Raw genomic sequence first — 25660 nt, 5'->3', positions numbered from 1 at the left:
TGCAACAAATACTTTTTTTTTCTCTTTTTAACACACACATTTTAAGTCATGCTTTACATGCTTATTGTTTCACTTCCCAATTATGAACCCTTTGAAAATAAAACGGTTACACTATCAGAAGTAAACTCAGTATTAGTCCCACAGATATATTACAGGGTAAAACCAACCTTTACATACTGAGTCTTGTTTTGTATGATTCTAAATATATTTACATTGTTCATTTCCTCAATTGTTTTGCATTTTTAGTAGCTTACCTATAACAGAGACTTTAAGTAATTCGATTTTATCCTCAAGGCCTGCAGCTTTCAGATTGTCCCAAGTACCTAGTAACTGTGAGTCGCTGACATCAGCACCTACATAATACACATCCTATGGGCAAAGAAAGAATATTTTAAGCATAAATAAAATTATTACACATTTTATGTAGCTAAGAAAATCAACCTGCATTTTCTCAAATGATGGAAGTGAAATTAGTAGATTTTAAATTAAGGCCAAAACACATTTAGGGTATTCTTTTAAAATGATAATATCAAAAAATGTAAAGTTTATGTTAAAATTTTAAAAATCTGTGAATATTTTACAATGACAAATGTGTAAAGAATTTGAGGATTAGTATAATCTAGGTCATGACTAATGATTAGAATTCTGTCATATTTTCCTAAATTCATAGTATTTAAATAAATAACATAGCAATTTAATCCTTCACAATCTATTTTGAGTATAGTGAATAACTCACATAATTAAAAAGAATAATCCCAAAATAGACACTCTACTTGTAAATAATTGGTGATTATACTATATATACTGATTAAAGTAGATAAATTGCTTGCTTTACCAAACTTCAGAACTTACTGGCCATTCTTTAGCAGCTTCCAAAAGTATTGTTCCAAGTCCGCACATTGGATCTAAAACAAATGCACCAGCCTGCAGACAGAAATATTAATTTGGTATTATTAAGACTACTATAGTAGGTATTATAAAAGAAACCTAAACTTGAGGAATCAATATTTCAAGAGAAAAGGTTACTTTTTACACTTTATTAAGAATTTCAGGTACTTAAAGCCCTAATGCAGGAGTGTGTTTGGCAGGTTTATAAATTAGGAAGAAGGCCATTCTGGGCAAAGCCCAGGAAAAGGTAGTGAAAGCCCCAGAGAGGGAACAAGGGGATTCTGTGAAGATGGGCTGGGTTATGCTGCATGTTGTAACAACCCCCAAGTCCTAGAGGTTTAAAACAAGTAGCTCACACTGTATGCCCACATTAGGGCACCTGGGGCCTCTGCTCCTCACTCTGGAACCGACGAGCAATCATCATCTTGAGTGCTGCCATCACTGTGGCAGAGGGAAAGAAAGCATGACAAATTGTCCACTGGCTCAGAAAGGTGCCACCTGAAAGCGATGCATATCACTTCCACCAGTATTAACTGTTAGTCACATGGCACACAGTGTCAAGGGGCCAGGAAAGTATAATCCTATCTGTACCTGGGAGAAAAACAGGAAATTGGGAGAAAAAACGACTTACTCCCCCTCTGAAAATCACAGCATGCCAGATCTCATAGGTGGTGTAAGGATTCTGGTTCTATTCTGAAGGATGGGAAACTATTGGAGGGTTTGAGGACAGGAGTCCTATGACATTACATTTCAAAGGGATCATTTTGGCTATTCTGCAGAGGACAGACCATAGAAGGGTAAGAGCGCTAGAGAGTCCAGTCAAGAGATGATGGTGCCTTGAGTTAAGAGTGGAATTGGTGGATGTGCTAAGAAATGGTTGGATTCTAGACATATTTTAAAAGGTGGAGCCAAAAATGGATGGGATGTGGAATGTTAATGAAAGACAACAGTCTGGAATGCCTAAAATTTTTGAGCTGAGCAACTGGAAGAACAGAGTTGCCTGTTACTGACATGGGAAGAGTTGGGGAGAAGACACTTTGGGGGAGACAAGAGTATAGTTCTGGCCTTGTTAATTTTGAGATACCTCTTAGACCTCTAAGTGTGAATGTCAAGTGAGTCACTGGACATGAGTCTACAGTTCAAGGGAGAGGTTCAGGCTACAGATAGGAATTTGGGAACAGTCAGTGCCAGTCAGCTTATAAATGATATTTAAAGCATCAGAACTGGAATGTGATCATCTAGAAAGCAAGAGAAGTTTAACAAGAGAAGTCTATGAATTGGCCCCTGGTGATCTCTCAAGTTCAGATGTTTGGAAGAGGAAGATCAGCCACACACACTGAGAAGCAGCTCATTCTGATAATAGGAGCAGAACCTAGAGTAGTGGTCCTGAAACAAAGTGAAGAAACTGCTTCAAGAAGGAGAGTGATCAGTGTCGAAGTGACAGGCGGGTAAGTGAGACGAGCAGTTTCAGTGGAGTGTTGGTGATGAATGCCCCATGGAGGCTGCTATATGAGAGAATGGGAAGAAAGGAGGTAGAGACAGCCAATGTAGATAATTATTTTAAAGACTTTTTCTGTAAATGGAAGCAGAAAAGGGGGTGGTGGCTGAAGGGATGTATGGCTTCAGCGGGGGGGTTTTCATTTTTTTAAGTTGAAAGATATTCGGCAGGTGTACATGCTGATGGGGATGACCCAGTAGAAGGAAAAATTCCTAAGTCTATAAGAGGGAATGGAATCCGGCACACAAGCATCAGCATGGAACAAGGACAGTTCCCTTATTGTAACAACAATAAGGCAGAGTATGCAGGCATAGATTCTGGTATGTTGGTAGACTTGGTGAGGAGAACATGTAGAAGTTCTCTTCTGATTCTATTATTTAAGTCAAATAAGAAGGAAGGGAGCTTGAGACTGGCATGAACCTGGGAGGCGGAGCTTGCAGTGAGCAGAGATCGCACCACTGCAGTCCAGCTTGGGCGACAGAGCAAGACTCCGTCTGAAAAAAAAAAAAAAAGGGAAAAAAAGGGATAAAAAGAAGGAAGAGAGTTAAAAGTATGGGCAAGGAAATGACTATTTTTAAAATCCAAGCTGTGAAGGAGGGATGAGCACAGGTGGTAAGAACAGGGGTTGGGTCAAATGACTAGAGGGCCCTGTGGGGTTAAAGATTTGTGTTCGGGTAGCAGAGGAAGTAAATAGGAAAGAGGAGGTGGTTAAGAACAAGATTCCTGAAACTGAGATTTCTGGAAGAGATACCCTTCTGGGTATGACAAGGTCTAGGATGTGACTATAACAGATGAATAGGGAAGCCAAGAAATGAAGAGTAAGACTACTGAATGGTTACAGAGACCAAAGAATCATGATGCAATAATGGCCTGTACTCTTACAGGAATGAGAGGGAGAGAGCTCTGATTGGGGTGATCTGATGGCATGTGCTTCAAAGGCACTGTGAGGTTCTGGGCAGAAGGAAGAAAATAATTCTCTAGAAGGGGCAAGAAGGAGCAAGCAGGAACGTACCCCACTGTCAGGCCCAGTGGTGCTTGAGATAGGGGAGAAAAAACATCCACCACTTGATATGTCTACAGAGGAAGCAGAGTCCTCAGGGGACAGCCAGGTTTCAGCCACAGCCATATGGTACCTAATGGAAAGAAACAAAATGTTCTTCAGGAGACAGAAGCCTTCCCTGGTACTAAATTTTAAAGAGAGTATCATACAAATCCCCCATGAAGGGGCAGTAAGGAGCAGAAGGAAAAATTTAAATGGAAATTTTGTTGTTAAATTGTTAACAGTATGAGAACCCATTTTTATTAGGATCTCAAATGTGCCATACACTGTGCTCCTTCTCTCCCATGATCTGTGTTCAATGATATAATCTGACCTAAAGTATTTTTAAACGGCTTTATTTTACCTTAGGACCTTTTCTTGCCATGACACTTGTAGACACAGACTGAGGTAGAGAAGTATTTCTGCATACTTATAACAACATTTAAGATTTATAGAACTTGATTTCCCTTGTTATGATATGCAGGAAGGAGAACAGTTTATAGTACACATGATAAATAATGAACATCCCATTTTTAAATTTCATTTTTCGTGGCACTGGCCTACCCAAGACTGAGCTGTCTGTGTACTGCTCTGGGTACTAAGCTCCAAAGAGGGAAATGGATCAGGTTGGATACTGGGGTCACTCAGACTGTGGGTCACTACCACATTCCCTCCAAAAGAACTCTACCATGCCATTTCCCAGGTTCTTTAACAGACCTCCTTGGCCTGTGGTCACATTGAGAGACACATTTCTTACTTTTTGTAGTCTCAGGGAAAATTCACAGTAAGGAAAAGTTTTATCAAGCACTATCTTTGGATATTTTTGATCATTTACTTTTGACTTTTCTGAAAAACATGTTTATATTAAAACAAAGGTAACATTTCAAATGTGTAGGTGATTATGTAAATTTATACTTAAATACAAACTGGTGAAACCACTGGCAGTTTGGGAAAAAATTAACCATACCTCTTTCTTTATACTAAAAAAATCTGAACTAAAGATTTAAACCAAACAAACAAATAAAATCATGGGTTCTGGGTACCTGGTAATCTGAAAGAGGCTCCCTCCTCCACTCTCAACTCTAAGCTTTCTGCTTCTGCTGAGCCAAGTGATGCTCAGACCTAGAGGCAACTGGTGCTAAGAGAAGCCCAAGGCTCCGTCACAGTCCCAGAAAAAGGAACGTGTGTGATGGGACCTCCCTGCTGTGGGTTGGGTAGTGATTAGAGAACAGCAGTGGAACCCAGAGGGGAGAATCAATGGAACTAGGGAAGAGCTTGGTTTTCAGAGATCTATGGACCCAAAGAGAGGTCAGTGACTAGAGAAGTTTCCTCCAGGTATCTCAGCAGGACTGACAGATTCTCCTTACACTGCTGAGCCTGGGGTGCCAGAGATCCATTTGCCTTTTACCATTTATAGGATTCTGGCTGTTTAAAATACTTAACAGTCACATTTTAGCCCCAGCAAGCTAAAACAAAACACACGAACAAACAAAAACCAACGGCACATCTGAAAAAAAAGGAAGAGGTCCCTCAGTAGTTTTAGAGTAAATACGCAGAATAATCAGAAGACACACCTAGTAAAATAGAATTACTAATTACTGGAGGACACGGATCAATATTTGAATAAAAGAAGAGCTTTCAGAGATATTCAAATATGACACACATACCTTTATGAAGCTAAAAAGCCATATTTTTAATCTAAAAATATAAATAAAATACAGCATGTCTCTGTGACTCTTGTTGTAATTTGGAAGATAATGTTCAAGAATAACTCAAAATGCAAATATAAAGAGATGGAAATCATGTCAAAAGGGTAGGAGACTTGGAGGATAGAACCAGGAAGCTTAACACGTTCCTAATAGGAATTTCAGAAGTAGGAAAGAGAGACTAGTTCTAAAGTTAAATTCGTTAAATAGTCGAGGCAATAATTAAATAATGGAAGAAAAAGTGCTCAGGCTGGAGAAGTAAAAATAAATAATAATTTTTATAATTATTATATATTCCAAATAGTAATTATAGTTCTAGTTATTAACTATAATTTTGGTATTAATAATTATAGTTATATTTATTATTATTACCAAAATGGCAGCTAATACTTAGGAACTTTCTGAATGTTAGGCACTGTTCTAATCACTTTATTAATGCTAATTCATTTAATCTTATCATGATCCCATGAGATATTACTACTCTTTTCATCTTGCAAATGAGAAACGGAGGCACAAAGATGTTAAGTATCCTGCCCAAAGCTTCCCAGCCAGTAAGTGGTGGCCAGAATCTAAGACTCACCAAGGTCTGGGCTAAATAGAAAAGACATATACATAAGCATGTTCTGGTGACATTCCTGGGCTTTAAGATTAAAGACAAACACCTTACAAGTTTCCAAAAACAAGGAATCACGTAGTTATAAATGAAAATAAAAGAAAAATCCAACTGGCATGGCCTGCTCATCTGTGCCACCAGAAGCTAAATGACAATGGAATAGCATCTACAGACCTTTGAGAGAAAAGAACTGCAATTCAGGAATCCTATACCCAGCCAAGATAGGTATACCTAGATAACAGGAAGAAATTTGAAGATACAAAGAAATTCCGACAGTATATCATTAAATACCACATTTGAGAAAAATACCTAAGATAAGACTTTACCCAAGCAACAAGTAAACCAGAGCAGAAGCCTCAAACAGGGCAAGACAAATGATTAGCAAGTAACTTGATCAAACTAGCAAAAATAAGAGAAGGAAACAAAGTGTGAGAAGTTAGGAATAGAATAAAAATAGGAAGAATATAATCAAGTCTATCTGTCACAACATTTACTGAATTCTCTCACTGAAAGACCATCAGAGTGGGGTAAAAATAGCTGTGTGTTTGTAAGAAAATATGTAAAGTTGAAAAAAAAAAGCAGTGGCAAAGAAATATTAGGCTGATGCAAACAAAAAGGAGTGAAAATATTAGTAAGACAGTGAGACTTAAATTTAAACTTAACCAAGATAAACAGGACTTAAGTAACAAAAGGCACACTTCACAATGATGTATTGACAGTCACGAACATGTATATACCAAGTCACATGGCAGCTGAATAATTCAACAACTCATAAAAATGCAAAAACTTAAAAAAATACAATATAATGAGATTTCAAAAACTTCTTTGAAAATGGAGCAGAGAAACACACGGTAAGTAAAAATAATGGAGAACATTTCTTCACTAGAAGATAAAATCATCTTACGTCCATAGAACATTTACAAAAATTGACCAAGATCTTGGTCACAGAAAAAAACTTAAAATTTAAGAATCAGAGGTTTTACAGGCCACATTTTCTAACTGTGACACAAAACATTAGAAATAATGAAATGTAGCTAACTTCTGACTCAGCCTTTTCACAGCCAAAATACTCTCAGAAGTTCAACAATATATAAAAGCATTACTGCAGCAGTTTGTAAGTATAATGGCAAAAAGAAAAGAAGTTAAATAAAAAGCGTTAAGAAAAGAAAAAGCAAGTAATACAAATATCCATCAGTAAGAGACCGTATAAGTTAATTATGAAAATAACTTTGCTATTAACAGGAAGGAAAACATTTTTCTTACCTTAATGTCAGCGAGAGATGCCATTGCCCACGCTATGGTAGATCGCAGTCCAGCTGTCTTGATGTAAGCTCTGCTGGCTAAAGGAACCCTACAAAGAAAAGAATCTGATTATATATTATTACACATTGAACAACAAGATATAAAAATGATTTATCTGTCCAAATCTGAGAATCATTTAAACATATTCATCCAACATACACTAAAGTATTCCCTAAGTTAGAGAATGTTTCAATCTTATTACAAAAATTCCTTCTCTAATGGGCACCTTGTCTACCCAGCCAGTGTGGAATTTCAGAAAGTTAAATTTTTAGACAACTGAAATTTACACTCTCATGTATTTAATGTATAAAAATGTAATTACACATGAGGAAAATCTTTCTTATACTTCCCTGTCTTCCCAGAGTAGACCTTTTTTTGCTGTCTGAAGTCATGAAGGGGAATATACTATTTTGTGATATAAATGTAGTATGGGAAGTAGAACTGAAGGGATGCTAACCCTTAAAATCTATTTTCTATAAAAAAGTCCCTTTTGTAGGTCTGTTTTTTGGTTATTTGCATCTTCCCCAAAAGATGAAATGAAACATGACATTGCACTGTCTAAAATAATTTACTGGATGATGGGCCAAACCAGACATCTCCCAAATCAGTTCACTGGTCTCCAACAAGCATCGCTTCACACTTTATCCTCCACCTCATCAATGCCACCATCACATCAATGTTTCCAGATTTGATAGAAATTTTCAAAATGTCATCTATCATTTATATCTTTCCAATGCAATGAACAAGCAGAATCTCCTTGGAAATTTCAACTTTCCAGGCTTTTCTAGTTCACTTCTACAATTTGTTGGTAAGGTATGAAGACGTGATGTCAAGAATGTGTGCTGGTTTGTTTTGCGGTAGGCTTGTTCCAAAACCACCAAGAGGTCTTCTACAAACTTTACGGAAAGCCACGATGTTCTTCAAACCCTCCTTCAAGTTGTTCAACAGAATTCTAGGTATATGAATGTTAAACATTTATTTCTTTCAGAATTTTGTCTCTCATTTTTCTTTGACTTTAACTTATCCTGTTTTTGTATTTGTTGCAAGCCTCTTAAAATCTGAGAACTAAATGACATATCCCTTTAAAATAAAAGTGTAATTGTATACTTACTATTATAATGAGGAAGTTCTACATGGCAAACCCATGGGAGTTTGGCTTTTTAATAAGGTTTTTTCAAGAAATAATTCACATTGTAAACAGTACTGTATACATACATTTGGAATCAGGGATGTAAACTGGCAGGTAGAAACACTATAAAATATTTTGGCCAGTGAATTTTGCTTCTGCAGGGTAAGCTTAGCAATTATCTTGCTATAAAACACAGTTTGCATTCTAGATACCAAAGCTATAATACACAGTTTACATTCTAGATGCCAAAACTATAAAACAGAGTTGCATTCTAGATACCAAAAAGGGAGATGCAGTATGGAAAACCAGCTTTGTCCATATATATGAAAAAAATGCTCTTCTAAGCAGCAGGAATTTATATGGAACCTTTCAAAGTTTCAACAACTATGTATATATTTTTGTTAATAGAAGTTTTTATGGGACATAATTCTGTCAATATTTGACAAAAGTGAATGTTCACATTTTGCTTAAACCTGGGCAAAATTATCTCATTACTTCAACAAAAGGGCCCCATTATATCAGCATAATACAATTATTCAGAAGAAGGCATGTTCAGAAATAAACTCCTAGAAAATAAAAATAATGCTCTACTTTCACAGAATCTAGCTAACGTACACGGTTCAAAAATAAATGTGGTTTTTGATCTTCTTCTCTGCATGTGTGCATTTCTTTTTTATTCTCTTGTACACCTTGTACCACCAAGACAAAGATGTCCTAATCTATATCTATAGCCTAGACTTGTTACCTGAACCCCCCAGATCTTTATCTTCAAATATGTACTTCAACATTTTTATGTGGAAGGTAAGTAGTACAAAGTCAACAGGTATAAACTGAATACACTCTCCTGGATTTCACATATTGATATGTTTCTTCATTTTCTTGTGCCACCTTACTACCCATATATTGGGTACCATAATCTAACTCTTCAGTCTAGACTTGTCACCTGAACTCTAGATCTGTAACTTCAAATATCTACTGGGACATTTTTCACTGAATACACTGTTTTCTTTTGCTACATTTTGTATCTCAGTGACTAATACCAGTATTTACTAATTGTTCAAATCAGAAATCTGAAATTATTCTAGACCCCTTAACTACTTTTTGATTTCATGGCCTTTTTGCTACCTCCAAGAGTTTAAATCCTCTCATTCTCTCTTATTTCTCTTTCATTTAAAAATATTTTTTTCTTGGTAATTTTTTTGAAATCAGAAATCTGATCACTTCACTCTTCTGCTTCAAATTCTTATTGCTTTTAGGATAAAATCCAAGCTGTTTAACATACTTACAAGGCACTTCATGGCTTATTTCTAATTTTCTACCACTTTATGTCCCATCTACACTGAAACTACCTGCCATGCCCCATGTAAATCCAGCTTCCTTATACCTTGTGCCTTTGCACAGAGATTCCTTGCCGTAATATCCTTTCCTTCTCTTGTCCGCATGACATACCCTTTCTTATTGCTGTCAAGTCTCCTCTTAGGGACAATCTTTTATCTTTTTGCTCACAGGTCCTCAATTAGAGTTAGGTTCTCTTTCCTAACTCTAGTCAAGCATTTATCACAGATCTGTGCTACCACTGGATTGAATTCCTTGAAATTAATACTCATCTTTTTTGTCTTTGAACTTTGGGCGTCTAGCATAATTTTTTTGCATACAGTAAGTGTACAACTGATGCTTCAACTAAAATTAATTGAACTCATCTTACTCCAGTAAATGTCTCTGCCCTCCCCTCCTACTTGCTGAACTGTTTCAAAAATAAAGTTGAAATTTATTCAATGATTACTGTATTCTAGAAACAGTAGCAAAGATTTTCATGTGGGTTATCTCATTTAATTCCAAGGATGAAGCTATAAAGTAGGTACTATTATTTTCTTGATTTCATAGCAGAGAAATATGATAATTTGTCTAAACTTGCAGAGTTATAAGAATTTGTGAAGACAGAATTCAAGTCCACAGTTCTTATCTGCTATGCTATACTGTAGTAGGTGATGCGTATAGTGTGGCGCCAGCTATAAAACAGTTAATGCTTCATGGGGCTATTGATATCCAAATGTTTTTTTTCTTTAAAGAAAGTAAAGCTCAAAATATGAACAATGTCTTTAGGAACTTGGGACAAATTTTTATGTGATCCTCTAACTTCATGGCTGCTCTCTACTTTGTTTCATCATTTCTGACTTTCTTCTGTTGTTAGGTCACCAGGTTGCAGTTTCTGATATCCACTGTCACTTCTCTTCTCCAGTGCTATGTGTTGTGCAAGTCTTCATGTCTCCCCTTTTCATGTCCCAGCAAATTGTTCTTTTTAGTCAACTCATCACTGAGACTGCTTCCTTCCTACACTGAGGTAGTCAAACTGACTAAACACAGAGCATCTATTGTAACCTCATTTTCAACCAGTGCTCACTCAAGGTCTGAGTCTGAATTTTCAGATACATTATCTTTTATTTGTAAACTTTAAGGTACATTATCAATTATTATTTGAAATGCCATGGCAAGACTCTTGAATGTTTCTAGCAAGCATTAAAATAATTTTAAATAATCAAATACCTTTTAAAAACATTAAGGTTATACTAGTTAAAGAGCACAAAATTTAGCATTTTTATATATAATAATTTAAAAATGAGTTATTTTATTTGGTGGTAAGAATCTAATTAATACCACCTCAGCACTGCTAGGGGTAAGATACTCTTCCTAAATTTTTTTGTTTTCTGGAGATGGAGTCTTGCTGTCACCTAGGCTGGAGTACAGTGGTGCAATTTTGGCTCATGGCCACCTCCGCCTCCCAGGTTCAAGTGATTCTCCTGCCTCAGCCTCCTGAGTAACTGGGATTATAGGCACCCACCACCACACCCAGCTAATTTTTGTATTTTTAGTAGAGACAGGATTTCACCATGTTGGTCAGGCTGGTCTCGAACTTCTGACCTCGTGATCTGCTTGCCTCAGCCTCCCAAAGAGCTGGGATTACAGGCATGAGCCACTGCGCCTGGTATCTAAGTAAATTTTTTAGATGCTTAGGCTCACTTTTTGGGGGTCAAAATATTTTTAAAAATTACTTTATAAATTTAAAAATGCATATATTTTATATTTTGCTTGTTTTGCTAGTGTTTCCTACTTTTGTCTTGGTGACCATCAATAATTATACTTATTATTATAATTGCTGAAATATGTCCATCTTTTAGTTTTCCCCACCCTGTCTGTCTTTAAAATTGTCATAGAATTTTAAAAAGACAGATAGGCAAAATTGTTCAATTAAAGGCACTGGAGTAGGGCAGCCTAGAAGCATTTTAGGTGTAGTTATAGGGCTGTGAAAATCATTTAATAATAGAACTAGATATAATTTTCAGTATTAATCATGTAATCAGTAGATTACCATGACCAAATATTTCCCAGCTCTAACTGGTCAGTTCAAATTACATCCACTAAGTTCCATGAAAATATTTTATTGTCTTAAGCAAAGAATTCAAATGCTTTGCCTTTAGCCTTCTCTGTTATATCAATGCTTCATTCATGCTATAAATAAAAAACATAAATTCTGAATTTAACAATCCGTCCTATGGGACAAACTTGAAGCTTAGAATATATACCTGAACACAGGAATCCCCACCACAGAGTAAACGTCATTTAGATGTATAAAGATCTGAAAGAATAAACACAGAAGTTAGAATGGAACAAGAAACATCATTACCAAAGTACCGACAATTTGAAATTTCCATTTTAAACTTACATGACCTATGTTTTAAAAAGAAACTCCAAGGCCTTATTCATCATATCTAGAAAAAAAAAGTTCTATAAATCTTTTTTTTTCTTAAGCAGAAGGAAACTAAATTTTAAGTACATTTCATAGAAAAATGCTGAGGTCAATTTGTTATACAGGAGAGTCATGTTACAAAGAACTCAAAACCGACTTTCTTCCTAGAGATTCTCAGAATTATCATAACTGGACCAGACTTCAGTATTTTGCGTTAGAGAAGATTTTCTAAATCCACCCTAATTCTAACCTCAAATAGGATGCGAGGCCACACAGGGCTATCAGAGGCTGCAAATACTTTCAGGGTAACAGAAAACTTTGTTTAGGTCAAATATATGGCAGCAAGGGTCCTCTTTTCTCTATAGGTAAGTTTCTGTCTCTCTTTTTCTTTCTTCTGTTATGTCAAGAAGAGTATTTAGGTGCCCCACATTATAATTAGTAGCCAACACAAATTTTAAAAGCTAGAATCTTTCTTTTGTAGCCTGATAAGGTTTACAGAATATTTTAAATGCTGTTTTGAATCTCAAGAATATCTGGTCCCTGACAATTTCATTCCAAGATAACTTTAAATATTAGCAGCTTAATCAGAATTATTCCAAAATTGATTACTTTCATCAAGAAAAGACTTACCTGGAGTGATTCCATTTGGTCAATTTAATTACTTAACTGATACATCACAGCTAAACTTCCCAATTTTATACATTATGCATTTTAGCAAAATTATTAGAATTATTTTCTATTGACAATTTATTCTAAAGATATGACATGTTTACATATTGAATGTTATTAAGAAGAGCCTCTCCCACTATAAATGTTTTCTTATCAATTTTGCAGAAGGAAATTTGTTGAGATTTCATTCTTCTGTCAATTTTTTAGTCATAAATTTTACTACGTGTGATTTTTGTGTTTCCAATTTTGTGTTAATTATTTCTATCCATAATAGCTATTAATTGCATTAAATGGCTGATAGGAATTGAATTTGCTATATTTATTCATGAGATAATCTATGAGAAAAACAATTCTGAGACAACGAGAGACTCAGGGAGATGGGGACGAGAAAGCCACAGAGAAGAGATGATTAAGAATTGGAAAGGGGCAGGTAAGAGAAAGATACTTGTATGTCAAAACATTCTTGGGATCAAAATATTTAGTATGACAAACAATAAAAAATATACACCAGGCATTTTTTTTAAAGTGAAAAATGGCAGACAAAAGCAAATCTAAAAATAAAACAACACACAATGTTCTGATTTGTCCAGTTATTACTCCATTTAAACCTACATAACAAGTGATAAATAAATGTATGAATTAATCATGAAAATTATTGGTTATATGTCAACTTTATAAGATGGCTTTCAAAAAATAGCAAAGAATATTTTTTGTTTCCCCATACAAATAGTTGTTCCAATTAAAAATAGTGTAACCTTATTAAATTAATTTTGGAAAATAAAAACATAATCCCATATCCATAACAAAGCCACTATTAACACATACTATTGAATTTTGTGCAGGACTTTTGTTGTTATCCATTTTTTAACATTAGCTAAAGTTTTTTAAATCATAGATTGTGTGTATTATAGAGACTAGAGAGAACATCGCTGTAACCTCATAATAATAAATGTTTTTTCTTCAACTGTGACCAGATAACTTCATTCCAAAAAATCTTTTCTTGGAGTTTGGATAAGATATTTTCACAGTGAAAACTGCTGGCAAAACTATCTGTACTATTGTAATACTAAAGATAAAATGGACTGCTGGATCCCTGTCGATATACTTTTTACAACTGTAAAATAAAACGGAAAGGTATGATAAGAATACAGGACACGGTCTTTAAAGAATTAGGTTACAAGTATATAAAATAAAATAAATACTCATTACCTCTAATTTTGGATTCCTCAAATCTGCTTTCCATCCAAAGTGTTTAATAATAGCAATTCCAATTACTCTTCCTACCTCCTGGAAAAGTAGCAAGTTAAAGAAAAGAATACTAAAAATGAAAATTTTAAGTTTAAATGTAAGCAAAACTAACAGAGAAGCCTATAAGAAAATCAAGTCAGGCTATCCGACAGTAATTTAGAGTTCTGATATTAAAATCGTACATGAAAGCATTTTCTATTTCAGGCAGTAAGGCTGTATTTTATCTGCCCTAGCCCCCAATACACTCCATGGCATTAACGTCTACTCATGCATAATCTCTATTCTTGTAATTTTAGGCATATGAAATAACTAGATTATGACCTGATAAATATGATCATTCTGGGTTTCAGGAAACAGATGCAAGCTGAAAGATAACTATTTCAGCTACTATAAGCCTATGTGTTTAAAAATTACCAGATTAGTATCATTAGACTCACCCTTTAGGGTCTGACTGATTTTAAGGTTGATAAAGTATTCAGACCAATGGCCTTTAACATCACTGAACTTTGTAAGGGCCAACTGATGAGGTTTGGTGATGGCCAATTTGTGGTGTTCACTCTTCTCTATATTGCTGAGACTTCACATGCATTTGCAGTCTAGGTCCTGGTGACAATCCCATGTACAGGACCTGTGCAGAGTAGCCACTGAATAAGCACAAAGCTGAACTGAAGAGAAACCCCAAAAGCTGAGGACTATGGTATCAGGATTTCCAAATACAAAGGACATCTGTAGATTTAAGGAAATTTTTAGGCACAAAGTGTAAGAAAGGAATTACTTGGAATGGCATACCATTCCTCTTAAACATCTGAGGGAAAATTAAAAGGAAAATGTAGTTTTAAAGATATTTAATTCCATAAGAACTAATTGTCTGGGCCTAGTTATTCATTCTGTGAGAGGTTTGCATCTCATTTTCAATCTAAAGAGTAAGTAAGTCTTTTTAAAAAAATGGGACCCACAGGCCAGGTGCAGTGGCTCCTGCCTGTAATCCCAGCACTTTGGGAGGCTGAGGTGGGTGGATCACTTGAGTTCAGGAGTTCAAGACCAGCCTGACCAATGTGAAACCCTGTCTCTACTAAAAATACAAAAATTAGCTGGGTGTGGTGGCGCACACCTGTGATCCCAGCTACTCAGGAGGCTGAGGCAAGGGAATCACCTGAACCTGGGAGGCGGAGGTTGCAGTGAGCCAGATCGTGCCACTGTATTCCAGCCTGGGCGACAGACTCCACTTTGGGATGCAAGCATACCTGTGCAGTGAAGGCCTTTCCAATAGTTCCACTGCAGCGACAAGATACTCTGAAAGTCAAGTCCTTCTGATTATGAGTATCAATTGCTTTCTCTATGTCATTCCGAAATTCTTCTTCTTGAAAGTTTTCACTTTTAGTGGTAAAATCTCTTTGCTCCAGAGTTTCTTCTTCTATTTGTTTTTCCAGCTGGCAGTCCCTATTCTCTTCTATCTTTTGCATTTGTTCTATTTTTAATTTCTTTGCAATGATGATTTCATTTTCTCCCACTTTTCTTTTTAGTTGGTTATCATCTCTCTGAGAAAGTTTTTCCTTTTTTGCATCAAGTTCAAGAAGATTTTTCCAGATTGAAATGGCATTCAACCAACTTCCTGGATCTTCATTTATAAGTCTTTGCATTTCGTTAAGTAGTTTTCCTAAATAGGAAAAATCTTGTTGATCCTATATTGAAGCTTTAAAGACTATCTATTACAATCATCACCCCCAAATTCCATTACCTTTATTTCTTTGAATTTTTATTAAATTGCTACATGAATAACTTCACTTCCATTTGGAGTTTATATTCCATTTACTGTAAGAATATTGTGCAGAATAAAGTTCATTCTTATATTGCATATACAGCATCCACACTGTGTTAAAATTTCTATAGAATTACCATATAATAACCTAGAAAGATTATTTGTGCTATGGTAATATATGTATCTCTTCAACATATACATAGACCTAGAGTGTATATCAACCCTTAAATAATGGTGATCTTGCCTATAAAAATTAAGTTTTTATAAGAAAAGAATAAATTGAAAAACTCAGCTCAGAAACAGAGGAGCTGAATCTTGGGCCTGTTACATTTTAGCCCACACCATATTAATAAGTATATTATAGTGCGTTTCCATAAAGTAACTCACAAGCCATTCATAGCTTAGCATACTGCCAGTATGCTCAGCAAAGTTTAATCTTCTCTTGATGAACCAGGGTCATCAAGATGATCCAAAAATTACTGTAGTTCCTTAAAGATGAATGTGTGTAGAGTACTGGGAGGAATTATATTTACCCCACAGTATAATACTTTGGGATTTGCTTTAAAACAATTTTTTCTGCTTGGTCTTGATTTCTTGCCATTTGCATCTTTCTTAAAATAGTTTATTATAGGCTATAAATACATGATCTCTTATGTAATTCAAATTGAAGTTTAAGGCAGCGTTTAAACCTGCAGTGTCTGACCATGTTTTGTTGTTTTTATCAAGATCCATATGTTGTTTTAGTAGCATATTTATAAAATTTAGAGAGTGGACAAGAAATCTCTTATGCCCCCTTTACCTCTAATGCTTGATAAGCGGGCATAAGTTTATCAAAAACATTTAAGGTCCCAGAAATAAAAATATTTACTATGCAGTATTTTTCCAATTATATCACACAGTTAAAATGTACAATATGACGATTTTCACTGATTTACTATTAAAATAACGCATTTTGGATTACTGCATGTTTCTAAATCCAAATGCAACTGACCATATATATCTCTAAAGAAGGTACCTGATCATAATTCTCGAAGAAATGTGGCTTAAGACATTAAACTCTCATAAAAAAGGCAGCACACAGTTTGCAAAGAGAAGAAATATTCTACTACAATCAGGTGATAATATTCAGGAAATACAGAAAAATACACAATTAATGATCCCACACATGTCAATGAATATTAAAGTGTAAAATGGCTACATATTAATTATCAAGCAGAAAATGTTGGAGTACAATGTGTCATGTGGGTAAAAGCAACACACATATGGATATGCCATACCTTTACTTACAGAAGAAATAAGTGGAAACTGCTTTTTAATCAGCAAAAATAATCTTTCGGCAGATTTTAATTTCTTCAACATATTCAAATCAGAACAGGTGGTGAAAAAAACCTTTCCTGAAATATATTCAACCTAGAAATAAAAAAAACAGCTTTCAATGTAGTCCAGTGTCAGTGTAAAAATGGTATTTTTTCCCTCTTAAGGTATAGCATTTAAATTAAAAATAAAAATAACCATTTCTGAAGTATCTACTATTTGTCAGGCTCTGTACTAGGAACTCTGAATAAGTACTTTCCTCCCCACCCTTATAACAACCCTCTAAGGTAGATCCTATCACCACCAAAAGTAGACAAAGGTATAATGTACTAGACAATTAGGTGTCTAGCCCAAGGTGGATATTTACTGAAGACTTACCTGTAGGCTACCAGGAAGCATAAAACATATATTCTGAATAATAGACACACACTGACATACACATTAAAACATAAGATTTATAAGACAATAACTTGAATTAAACCCAGAAGAAAACTAAAAGTTTTAACATTATAATGCATTGACAAGCTGTAAGTACACTAAGTAGAAATGAATATGAAAGCCGACATTACAAAGAGTCTTCGGAAGGAATCCTGTAAGGTTTGGGAAGAAGGATTCTAATAAAAGAACAAGGGGCAGATGCAGAAGTGGGAATGAAAACCTGGCTGAAGTAAACTGTAAGCAACATTTGCTGTATTATGCTGATTGATAGTGTCAGGTGGATGGATGATGTAGTTTAGGCCAGCCTGACAAATGGTCATGAAATTTTGAGTACCACGAATGGTAATGGTCAACCATTATAGACTTTTGATGAAAACTGTGACAGCACTGAATTAGCTGACAGAAAAAATTACTTTACAAGAGGCATAAAGGACTGAGTGTAGAATGTGATGCTAGAGGGAGAAGGAGGTTACTGAGGTAGAAATGACGAGATACTTGGCTGCAGAAACTGGATAACGAGTAGAAGCAAGACATATGCATCAAACAGAAACAGGTTTTGGAGAAAGGATGGATACGTGGCAAGAGAAGGAAAATGAAAAGAGCACTGACTCACAGGAAGCCTAATATGCTGTGACAAAGGGTGCTCAATACCAACGGAATCTTAACTCTTTTAGGGTCAACCCAACCCTTTTAAGTCCAGGATGGATGTGGGCTCTCTTGGAGCTCTCTTTTTAGCAGTGGCCAACAATTGAACAGGATGGTTCTAAATAATCTCCTAGAACTCGGACACCAGGGACTGTGGGGTTTCTTGTGTTACGGCAGCTACCATCCATGGGTACTTGAACTCCAAGGGTTTTTGCTTGTTTTGGATCTGACAAGATCTAATTAAACCCTTGGAATGGTAATTTCTGGGGTTGCTACTCCAGGCTGATGAAAGAGAATCTCTCCTGAAGAAGCCCTAGATTGGCACCAATTAAAACTCAAATAGCTTACAGCAATGCAGCTGACCAAAATAGATGGAGGAACAGACAATGACACTATGGGAGGAAGCAGGGAATGAAAAGAACATTTAGGAATCAATATATAAGGGGATAGTGAAGTAACCAAAACCAGAACTTCTGGTTTCTAGAATTTACTTCTTTCTTATTACATAGGTGACATTTCCCCAAAACTAAAGTATATACTTCAAAATGCTAAGAAACTTGAAAACAAAGTTTTAAAAAGTAAATTATCAAAAATTCATAAGTTAGCTGACGTAAGAATACAGTTGATACTAAAGCCATCGCAGAACAATTTAACTGACGAAATACTTTGCCAAGATTCTGGGGGAACAGGACTAAATACTTTACTGAAAATGTTTGGTTTTAAGTTTCAAATTCTGTAAACAAGTAAAATGATGCGCAAAGATCTAGACCAGTGACTTTAACCTAGGCAGTCAGTGATCTAGATATTATAGTTACTTAATTGTACGAAGATCTTCTTTTCTTATTCAAATATCAAGGGAAGCATTTTATCTGATCAGCTTTCTCTAACATATATATACATAAAATATATTTATATTTTAAAAATGTATATTTACATTTAAATATATATATATTTCCCCCCGGGGCCAGTGGTTTCCAAAAAGAATATGACTATCAAGTTAATTAAGAGGACCCAAAAAGTTTATTTAGAACATCAGATCATAAGAATAGTATGTTAGTGCAGTAAAATGCCAAATACATTCTCGAAACCCAAAACTGCAACATTATTCTAAGAATTATACATTCTTAAAACCAAAAGCAGCAACATTATTCTATGAATTATCATAAGGCCTACATTTCTTTTAGAATAAGCATGTTATCAGAAGTAGAGCAGGTCCTTGAATAACACTGTTTTGTTCAACATTGTTTCATCATGATATTGATAAGAAAAAATACCAATTCCCAGCCAGGGCTACTGTCCAGGTGAACCATGTCTGCATGGGTTTTCCCTGAGTACCCCAGTTTCCTCTGACATCTCAGAGTGTGCCTGTTATGTCACTGGTATGTTTACATGGTCCCAGTGCAAGTAAATGTGTGGGCGTGTGAGTGCGCTGGGGAATGGGATGGCATCCTATGCAGGGCTGGTTCCCACCTTGTCCCCTGAGCTGCCAGGATAGGCCCTGGCCAGTGACAACCATGGAATAACTGAACTGGAATAGATGGATAAATAATTATCCTACTTGTTTTTATCAATCTTTCTTAAATGTATGTATAGCTTACATTTATTTCAATGTTTAATATTAGAAGAGTTATTTCAGCATTTACTATTAGAAGTGTTCTAAATAACCTCTTTATTTAGAAGTCTGTGAAATTTTTGCGACTAGAAATATACTGTAGGAACTCTTGTTTATTTCAATTAGCCTATGGTAAAAATGATTTAATTATACATCCTTTTGCTTGAAGTCAAAGTTTCCAGGAACCTACTGATGACATTAAATGAAGACTTACTGTAGTTTAATAAATTGTAAAATAGTACTAACTGTGAGAATCAAATAATCCTATCTGTGAATGCACTTAAACAGTTCACTCTTTGTGAAGATAGGTATTATATCTTAAAACAGTAGGGAGAATTAATTTTAGTGCTTATGATTTCAAGAACTGCTGAAGCTACTAATTCTCTTTTTCTTTAGTTTATTTCTTGTAACTATTCATATTTAATTACAACACTCAGGGAGAAATAAGGCATTTGGAATATTTTGTTCTCAAGTTTCTCACCTGAAAATTTATTTATATATACAATCTAGTTTTTTCTATCTAGAATTAAATCATAACCAAGTGTCTAAAAACACCTGGTTTTATGTATAACACTTCCGAAGATGAAATAACAGCCTTTATTAAGTAATAACAGCTCTATTTTCTACTAGATTATCTAAACATTATTTTTCCTTTCTTTTAAAATTCATGGATTCAAATTTAACACCAAGATTAAAAGTTTAAATCTAGGGTGAAAGTGGTAGCTCACGCCTATAATTCCAGTGCTTTGGGAGGCCCAAGTGGGAGGACTGCTTGAGCCCAGGAGTTTGAGACCAGCCTGGACAACACAGTGAGACCCTGTCTATACAAAAAGTAAATGAGTTGGGCATGGTGGCATGTGCTTGTAGTCCAAGAGGCTACTTGGAAGGGTAAGGTGGGAGGATTGCTTGAGCTGGGGAAATAAGGTTGCAGTGATCTGTGATCACGCCACTGTTCTTTAGCCTGAGTGATAGAGCCTGATCCTGTGATAATTTTTTTAAAAAAGTCTAAATCTACGCAAAAACATATCATGATATAGGGAGGTACCAAAGGTCTCCTAATTCTAAAGAGGCCAGTTTCAGAACTAATTTGAAAGTGCTAAGTGATGGGTTAATGTGGTGTTTGAGTTTGTTTTGGTTTATTTTAGAAGAAGGAATTCAAAAATATGTTTCACTTAATTTGTAAAAAGGACATTCAGCTGGGCATGGTAGCTAATGCCTGTAATCCCAGCACTTTCGGAGGCCAAGGTGGGCGGATCACTTGAAGTCCAGAGTTCAAGACCAGCCTGGCCAATATGTTTAGTAGAAACCCTGTCTCTACTAAAGATACAAAAATTAGCTAGGCACCTGTAATCCCAGCTACTTGGGAGGCTGAGGCAGGAGAATTGCTTGAATCTGGGAGGTGGAGGTTGCAGTGAGCCAAGATCACGCCACTGCACTCCAGCCTGGGTGACAGAGTAAGACTCTGTCAAAAAAAAAAGAGGCATTCAATTTAAAGTGAATGCAGAGAATCTTTAAGGCAACCTTATGCAATTATTCCATTAAATGAAAATAACTATGAAATAATCTGACTTTCTGCTTAACTCGACCCCACTACCCTCGACTGTGATGACACCATTAAAAAAAACAAAAATTTACGTGGCCTATTCAGGACCTGTGTTAATAGTGTTTGATATGTGAGTTTACAAAGACCAATGAATCAACTCACAGGACTTTTCTGGTGAACTGACATTAGAGACATCTCTACAACATTCAATTTTATCTTAAAATAACTGTTCCTACTATTAGTCTTACAATAAATAGCAGTACTTAATACATTAAACATCATTATAAAGTAAAGCTTAATTTTTCTCAATATATTAATTTCGTCAAAGTAGTCTAAGTGATCCGTGTTTGTAGATACGTAAATTAAATTTTAACATCATCCAGGGACTTATGAAGAAATTTGCCATACAACCAGAAGGGAGAAAAAACATCAAACTTGAATCTGACCAAGTTCTAGATACAACTTACAGGATTTCAACTTGTAGGAAATACAGAGGATAGAGGAACATGTTAAACTATACCATGCAGACTCAGCATACTATTTTTTTTCTTTTTTTTTTTTTTTTTTGAGATGGAGTCTTGCTCTGTTGCCCAGGCTGGACTGCAGTGGCGTGATCTTGGCTCACTGCAACCTCCGCCTCCAGGGTTCAAGCAATTCTCCTGCCTCAGCCTCTTGAATAGCCGGGACTACAGGTGTGCACCACCACACCTGGCTAACTTTTTGTATTTTTAGTAGAGACGGGGTTTCACCATGTTGGCCAGGCTGGTCTTGAACTCCTGACCTCAGGTAATCCGCCCACCTTGGCCTCCCAAAGTGCTGGGATTACAGGCGTGAGTCACCGCACCAGGCTAGATTCAGCATAGTATTTTGTTTACTTTTGTGTATTTCTGAAATTCTCCATGATAGAAAGCTAAAAAGAATACACAGGAAATTTTCCACTGCAAGCTGTGTGTTGGAGTTACCTGGGAGGGCAGCATGTTTTCATGTTAAAATGGTATCACCTGGGCTTACCAGCCGCCCTGTTAAAAGAAAACCTTTTGGGGCTGGCACCCAGAAATACTCATTTTCAACTAGCTTCCCCAGTGATTCTTATGTTCATCAAAATTGGAAAAACACTGATTAAAATGAGGTGATTACTTTCTTAAACAATCATTCTTGAATTAATCTGTTTTGTAAATTTAGATTTTAGAATATTAACTTCCTTGATGTGATCCAAAGTTTCTAACATTCTCTTGTCACTAAAAGAATGTTTTAAGTATTACTATACAACTCATGTATGGGAACTAAAATTTATTGAGCACCAACTATTTGCTAGGCATCATGCTACCTGTGCTATCTTTGTTTCAGTGATTACATTAATCCTTTAAAGTAGCTATCATCTCTATTTTACATTCAAGACAATTGAGGCTCAGAAATTTGAGTAATTTGCCCAAAGTTACATATCTACTACAGAAATATATAAGATCTGCACACAGGTCTTTTGATTCTAAAGCCCATACATACTCTACCACGGTGTTACAGAAATAAACTACATCCAATGTTCCAGGGCAGATTCCCACGGTAACTTAGCCTAGTGGTAAAGCACACAGGCTTTAAAACTAGAAAGGCTCCAGATACAAGTCCCAATCTTCTCTTTTTTTGTAAAATATGGAGGTAAAAGTCTATTACATAGGAGTCTTTTGAGGATTAAATCATAACATGCACATAACTTGTCTAACATTTTAAGTGCTTAATAAATGTTAGTTGTCATCACTGTTATTTCAGGATTGCCTTAACTTTGAGAGTTCACTTTGTATCAGAGCAACTGAGGTGGAATTTCAGAGATTATTTGTTCAGATCCCATTTCCGGACCTATCTGTCCTTCAAACATACAAGAGCAGAATATGGAAATTCCCAAATCTACTGGCATTTAATTACTCTCACTGTCACAAAGTTTTCCCTATAGGTAATTGAATTTTCTTCCTGGTAATAAAGTTTTCCCAATTTCATTTGTCTTTAGAGAAGATGGAGAACAAGCAGAGTGTCTTTCTTTTTTCTAATAAACCTACATATTCAACTGGGCCAAGCCATCTCTCTTTCACACCAAGCACTCTAAGTCAGCGTTTGAAAAAACAAACCAGCGCAGCCCTATGTCATGGGCCTGGTTTGAACGTGATTATATACTCATGCTTGATTTCCCAGCTCAGGTTTGAATCCCATCTTTGCGATTTTCTAGCTGCATGATTTGAATAAATTATTGGACTTACCTGTGCTTCATTTTTCTCATCTGTTAAATGTGGAACACCTACCTTATAGGGCTGTTGTGAAAAGTATGCAAATAAATGTAGGGTAAAGATCTAAGAACACATGCCTGACACATATTAAATGTTCAATAAATGTCAGTAGTTACTATATATTGTTGCTTTTTTAGATTAGCTACATTCAATACTCTATTAAATTCTGTGACCCAAAACACCGGTGGCAGGCAGTCTAATAAAACTGACATAATTCTTCATGACTCCAACTCTTCACTGCAGAAACTCCTTTTGTGGGCTTCCCACACTGTAGAAGCTGCCAGGGTGGAGGGGTTAATTTCATTTAGCAAGCTCTCCTTTTCTAAGAGCACACCACTCACACTGTCCCATGTACCCCCCCCATCAAGATACCTTTTCTATTATACCTTCATCCTCTACTTTCAAGAAACCAGTTTTCAACGTTCTAAAACCTAAACCAATGCTTAAAAACTTTGTTCATTTCACGGAAATCAACAACAGATAACCATGAGGCCCGCAAGAGTATATTGTTTTTCTGGCTGCTATTTACTGCGCGTTTAAAGTGTACTTTGCATACGCTATGTCATTTAATCCTCACAACAATCCTGTGAAGTAAAATACTATCACTGTCAAGAAACTAACAAAAAGTCAGGTAACTGAACTTGGAGATCATCTTTGCATTTAAAGAACGAAGGGTTCTAACTCTGACAAGCCAGATTCTAATTACAGGCACTACTAAGTACTTTAAAGAATGCAGGAAATAACTTGCCTCAACACCTCTCTTAAAAACTTGAGCCCTGAGAAATGAGGAACTGGATTTGCTATGCAAGGAAAGAAAGGAATGGTGGCTTCCCTCGGCCATAGCGGAAGCGCCTGCCAGTCAACCTCGGGGGGCGGCGACCGTCGGGTGGAACAGAGAGGGGCGCCGGCGTCGCTTTCCCGCGTGCACGACTGGCCTCGGGTGGGCAACGGGGCAGGGGCAGGGCCGCCCACCTTCCCAGGCGCGCAGCGAGGCCCACTCACCTCCGTGGCCGCCAGCCGCGCCCGCACCTCGCGCATCAGGAACGGCTCCAGGCCGCGACCCGCGGTGCAGAAGAATCGGGCGCCGGCCTCAGTTCCGGACCCCGGCTCTCCACGAACCTCCGACATGGCGGCTGGGGCGCGCCCCCGCGGCTTCAGGTCACGTGGCCTCGGGCGCGCGCGGCTCGCTTCCGGAGGCGGCGCGCAGGGGCGGGTGGTGCCAAAGGCGGGGTGGGGAGGGAGAGCCCGGGAGGGTCATATCAGCCCGCCGTGGCCCCTATGGGTCTTCCTGGTTGACCATATGTCCCCTCCTTCATTAGGCGCACCGAAATGGGTTAGAATCATAGGTGGAAGGGCTAGAATGGATAATTCAGTCCTGTTGCCTTATTTTGTAGATTGAGGAAATTAATGCCCAGAGAGGTCAAGAGACAGCGAGTTAGCAGCACAGCTGAGGCTGGAGCCTAGATTTCTCCCTATGTAACATAATGCCTTTTCTGTTCCTCCCAACTCCGTCCTCTTCCTGTCCTTCATTCCTCTCTTCCACTCTTCTCATAGAAGGAGCCCTGGTCTGTTTTCACAAAGAATTGGGCCAAACCTGTGAATCTCCAGGACGGAGAGCAGAAGTTCCTGTTCTCTAACAAATGTCTGCGTTCTGAAACAGCTCATTTCTTGCACTGCTTATTAACCATCCAACCATAGATGAATGAATGTGCCATCTAGTTTTGGGCACCTGATTTGAATGGTTCTCCTAACAGTATTTGAGGGCCTTTTTCTAAACTCTGAATTTTAAAATGGAAATGAAAATATTACTTGGGAAGCATAGATAAAATCCATGTTACAAGATAAACAGCGTGAAATTAGCTCCATAGCTGTGCATTGAGTCAGTTATACAGAAATGATAAATGCATGTCTGTCTCTGACAAGGGGCTCTCTTGTGCTTCAGAATGGGATGCTAAGGTGAAGAACTGATACTCCCTCACCTCCCCCGACACTCCCACCCCCCGCACCCACCCCCAACTCATGCTCTACTGGGCCCTACAGTAAAAATTCTTCATGGAGTCACATCACATGAGCTTTTCCAAGGTTCAATCTTAGGACTTCTCAGATGCTTCTTTTTAGTTTTTATTTTTTGAGACAGGTCTCCCTCTGTCGCCCAGGCTGGAGTGCAGTGACGTGATCTTGGCTCATTGCAACCTCCACCTCCTGAGCTCAAGCGATCCTCCCACCTCAGCCTCTCCAG

The 25660-nt window shown here is 36.8% G+C and overlaps 1 protein-coding gene across 7 annotated transcripts in view; it reads right to left on the bottom strand.

Annotated features, from left to right (window-relative positions):
• The window catches only part of THUMPD2 (THUMP domain containing 2), a 40670-nt gene extending 16114 nt beyond the window's left edge, over positions 1-24556 (bottom strand). For 2 of the 7 annotated variants that reach the window (XM_077959688.1, XM_077959687.1), the window contains exons 1-8: positions 24424-24556; positions 16874-17006; positions 15082-15494; positions 13796-13876; positions 11757-11809; positions 7008-7095; positions 853-924; positions 255-369 (exon numbers count right to left, since the gene is read on the bottom strand). In XM_077959688.1, coding sequence (XP_077815814.1) covers positions 255-369; positions 853-924; positions 7008-7095; positions 11757-11809; positions 13796-13876; positions 15082-15494; positions 16874-17006; positions 24424-24549 — 1081 coding nt within the window. In that variant the 5' untranslated portion in view covers positions 24550-24556. The remainder of the gene's footprint in view (positions 1-254; positions 370-852; positions 925-7007; positions 7096-11756; positions 11810-13795; positions 13877-15081; positions 15495-16873; positions 17007-24423) is intronic. The other 5 variants (XM_028831730.2, XM_001110330.5, XM_077959690.1 and 2 more) reach the window with 3 other exon arrangements.
• Positions 24557-25660: the final 1104 nt, after the last annotated feature.

Source organism: Macaca mulatta, chromosome 13 (genome assembly GCF_049350105.2).
Source record: "Macaca mulatta isolate MMU2019108-1 chromosome 13, T2T-MMU8v2.0, whole genome shotgun sequence".
In the NCBI taxonomy this organism is placed as follows: Eukaryota; Metazoa; Chordata; class Mammalia; order Primates; family Cercopithecidae; genus Macaca; species Macaca mulatta.
This window is presented reverse-complemented; position numbering and strand designations above follow the sequence as displayed.